This window comes from Gossypium hirsutum, chromosome D02 (genome assembly GCF_007990345.1).
Source record: "Gossypium hirsutum isolate 1008001.06 chromosome D02, Gossypium_hirsutum_v2.1, whole genome shotgun sequence".
In the NCBI taxonomy this organism is placed as follows: Eukaryota; Viridiplantae; Streptophyta; class Magnoliopsida; order Malvales; family Malvaceae; genus Gossypium; species Gossypium hirsutum.
This window is the reverse complement of record NC_053438.1, coordinates 64,035,618-64,038,963: the sequence shown is the minus strand read 5'-3', so window position 1 is coordinate 64,038,963 and position 3,346 is coordinate 64,035,618. Positions and strand designations below refer to the sequence as shown.

Genomic DNA, 3,346 nt, shown 5'->3' with positions numbered 1-3,346 from the left:
GATAGGTGTTTACTTCCAATGCGGTGTGTTTAGATTTCTTTTTGTTTCACATTAAAATATCACTACAATACCTAATATCATCTTCATCGTTGTTTTTACATTAACTCTAAGTAGACGCTCGTCCATCTAAAAATACCCTAAAACTCCAACTTAATCTTAAATTCATGGAAAAAAAAATCCGCTTTCATTTTCTACCGCAATTTGTTAAAGTTAATTTTAGAAAAGTACTAATTTATAGGTGAGCAAAATTTGATTCGATTCGAAAAAATCGAAAAAAATTTAAATTTCGAGTTAATCGAATTATTCGAGTCAACTCGAATAAGAAATTTTGGATTTCGAGTTCGAGTCAGTTAAATTTTTACAATTCGCATAACTCGAATAATTCGAATAACAGATTAGTATAAATATCGTTTTGGTCATTGACAATTTTGAAAATGAGCAAATTAGTCTCTCTCTTAACAAAAATTAAAAAAAATCAAAGTAATTTTTAAAATTTGAAAATAATTTTTATAATTCAAAATATTTATAAAAATTATAAAATTTGTATTTTAAAAAAATTATAAATTTTTATAAAAAATCAAAAAATATATAAAAATTTTATAAAATAATAATTTTGGAATCTAAATCAGTGATTAAGGATTTAAGTTTATCATACTAAAATATCTTCTTCTTTTTTCGCTTTAAATTTTTTTCAAATATATATTGTTTCAAATTTATGTGTTCTAACATGAAAATAGTTATATTGTACAATATTTTAATTTAACATTATTAATTTTTCTAATTTAACTCGAACGATTTCACTCAATTCCATCAACGCTCACTCCTAATTCAAGTTATCCGTAAATCCAAATAGGAAAATACAAAACCTAGTCGTTTTAATAAATATTTACGTTTTCTAAAGTTAAAAGGTAAAACTACGTTGTTTTGATAAATATTTACCCATTAATCTTACTTTCTTTCCCGAATTGTCCCACTCTCCTTTTTCCCTTTACTCAAATTTAATTTAAAAACTTGTACTTTATCTACTAGTAAAATAATCGTTAATTCGACTCGACTCAACTCAAAATTTTTTAACTCGATTCGAAAAAAATTTAAAATGAGTTCGATTACTAAAATAAGATTTGTCAACTCAACTAACTCAAAATTTTTTAACTCGATTCAACTCGACCGAATACTCATCCTTATACTAATTTATTCCCATTGATTTTATTTGACTAACAAGCATCCTACTTCGTTGATCTATCCTATCGTCAAACATATCACATGTGGCATCTGTAGCTCTTTTTACTTATTTATGGAAAGCATCTATAGCCGTCGATTTCTTTGAGAACACAGCGACAAAATAATAAACACCCAATATTACAGATCTTGAAATTGATGGAGACATCTCTGTCCAAGAATTAATACAACTCCAATAAATTACATATAAAAAAATCCTTAATTTTTAAATTTAGCTCTTAATTTTATATTATTTTTATCAATTTAGTTTTTATCTTTTTTTAAATTAAATTTAATCCTTAATTTTTTAAAAAAATTGACCATAAAAAAAATTTAAATTATTATTTTATTTAACAAAAATACTAACAAAAATATTAAATTTTTAAGCATGCATCTCGAATGACAATCTAACATGTAATTATTTATGCTAATTTTTTGAATTTTTATAAACTCTTTTTTTTTATAATTTATAATTTATTATATTTTTTAAGATTATTTGTTAACGTGTTATGTCAATATAAAAATATACATGAATTATTATTATGTAGGTTGTTAAATTAATATTGTTACAAAAAAAAAATTGTTTAATCAACAGTTTTTATAAGAAAAACGATTTAATTCTTTTTTTTTAAAATTTTTGGACAAATTTAACTTAAAAGATAAAAATATATATATCAAAATAATTAAAGATGTAAATATTGAGGCTAAATTGGATATTATGCAAAATAATAATTATAAGATGTGAATAAGAAGATAGAGTAAAAGGAAAAGCAAACCTGAAAAAGGGTAGGGAAGGGGAGCAACGGTTGGAAATGAAGGGTATGGGAGGTGTTGGGAAGAATTGTGCCTTAAAAAAACACAAACCTGCCCATACCCCCCATACCTATTACTCCCAACACCACTCTCTCCCTTTCCCTCTTCCTCCTTTTTATTTTCACTCAACCCCAAGTATTTATTGGCTGAGAGACACAAGGGACAGAGAGAAGCAGCGGAAATGTTTGGAATGGGCGGAGCTGGCAAAATCAACTTCATTGCATATATTATTACAAATACAATAGATGGGAAAGAGGAAGGGAGCGTTTTGCCAACCCACCCATCTCCAAAAACTTCCATCACCCGTCTCTACCCCTCTCTCTCACGTCGGATTGGTGAGCAAGGGCTTTGGCACTGAATATATAAAGGGGGAGAAGAAAAGGAGCGAGAAGGGGAGAAAAGCAAAGACATTGGTTGTCTTTCTTTTTCGTAGAAACCGCGTTGGGTTGAAGTCACGTGGAAAAAGCAAATGAAAGTGAAAAAGGGGGGCACTGCAGGGTTGTTTGCAGCTGAAGTTTTGAATGCGAGAAAACTTTTCAACGTAATGGACCATTAACTCACCCACCACCGCACTTTGCTTTTCATTTTCGCCTTTATTTACCATTATCATTTTATTTTCACAGGATTTTATTTTTGACATTGGAAGTAACAAAAATTGCAAAAAGGGCACCTCCGTTATAAATCATTTTCATTTTGGTTATTCGTAGTTAATTTGGGGTTAGATAATGTTATTATTCACTCGATTTTAGTAAATTTAAATTTTTATTATTCATTTTATCTTTTTAATTTCCTTTAATAATAACCTGGATTTTATAAAGAAAAACTTGAGTTTTTATATAAAAAATTCATTTTATCTGTTTATTTTCCTTTCTTTTTTCCTTTTTAAGAATTAGTTTTAATGCTTTCCCGTAGGGGAGAAAATTTTGGGGTTCTAAAAAAAATTGTCTGAGTTTTTATAAGGAAAAGCTTTTGATCTTTAAAAAAAACATTGTCTTTTAATTTCCCATATTTTTCCAAAATAATTTAGTTTTTTCAGAAAAAAAACTTGTGTTTTTATATGAGAAATCGATGTTTTTACATTTAATCAAATTACAGGAAAAAACTTGGGTAAGTTATGAAAACTTACTAAAATTGAGTGATTAAAATGAGTATACAATAACACTGTTTAACCCCAAATTAACGGTAGGCGATCAAAATGAAAACGATTTGTAATGGAAATGTTCTTTTTACAATTTTTAAAATTTTTAAGTCCAAATAAAAATTTATGAAAATTGGATGATCAATTCTGTAGTATACCCAACAAATTAATGGCATT

At 27.0% G+C, this 3,346-nt stretch overlaps 1 protein-coding gene across 1 annotated transcript; it reads right to left on the bottom strand.

The window, feature by feature from the left end:
- Positions 1-1,163: 1,163 nt before the first annotated feature.
- Positions 1,164-2,839, bottom strand: LOC107909549 (uncharacterized). The gene is made up of 2 exons (XM_016837130.2): positions 1,995-2,839; positions 1,164-1,389 (listed from the first exon to the last, which is right to left on the bottom strand). The coding sequence occupies exons 1-2, from the start codon at positions 2,329-2,331 to the stop codon at positions 1,289-1,291; spliced, it is 438 nt and encodes a 145-aa protein (XP_016692619.1). The 5' UTR covers positions 2,332-2,839; the 3' UTR covers positions 1,164-1,288.
- Positions 2,840-3,346: the final 507 nt, after the last annotated feature.

Coding starts and splice junctions, on each gene's coding strand:
- LOC107909549 (XM_016837130.2), bottom strand. CDS start 2,331: ATGGAAGTTTTTGGAGATGGGTGGGTTGGCAAAACGCTCCCTTCCTCT. Junction 1,390..1,994: donor CCTTCCCTACCCTTTTTCAG/GTTTGCTTTTCC, acceptor ATTCTTGGACAG/AGATGTCTCCATCAATTTCA.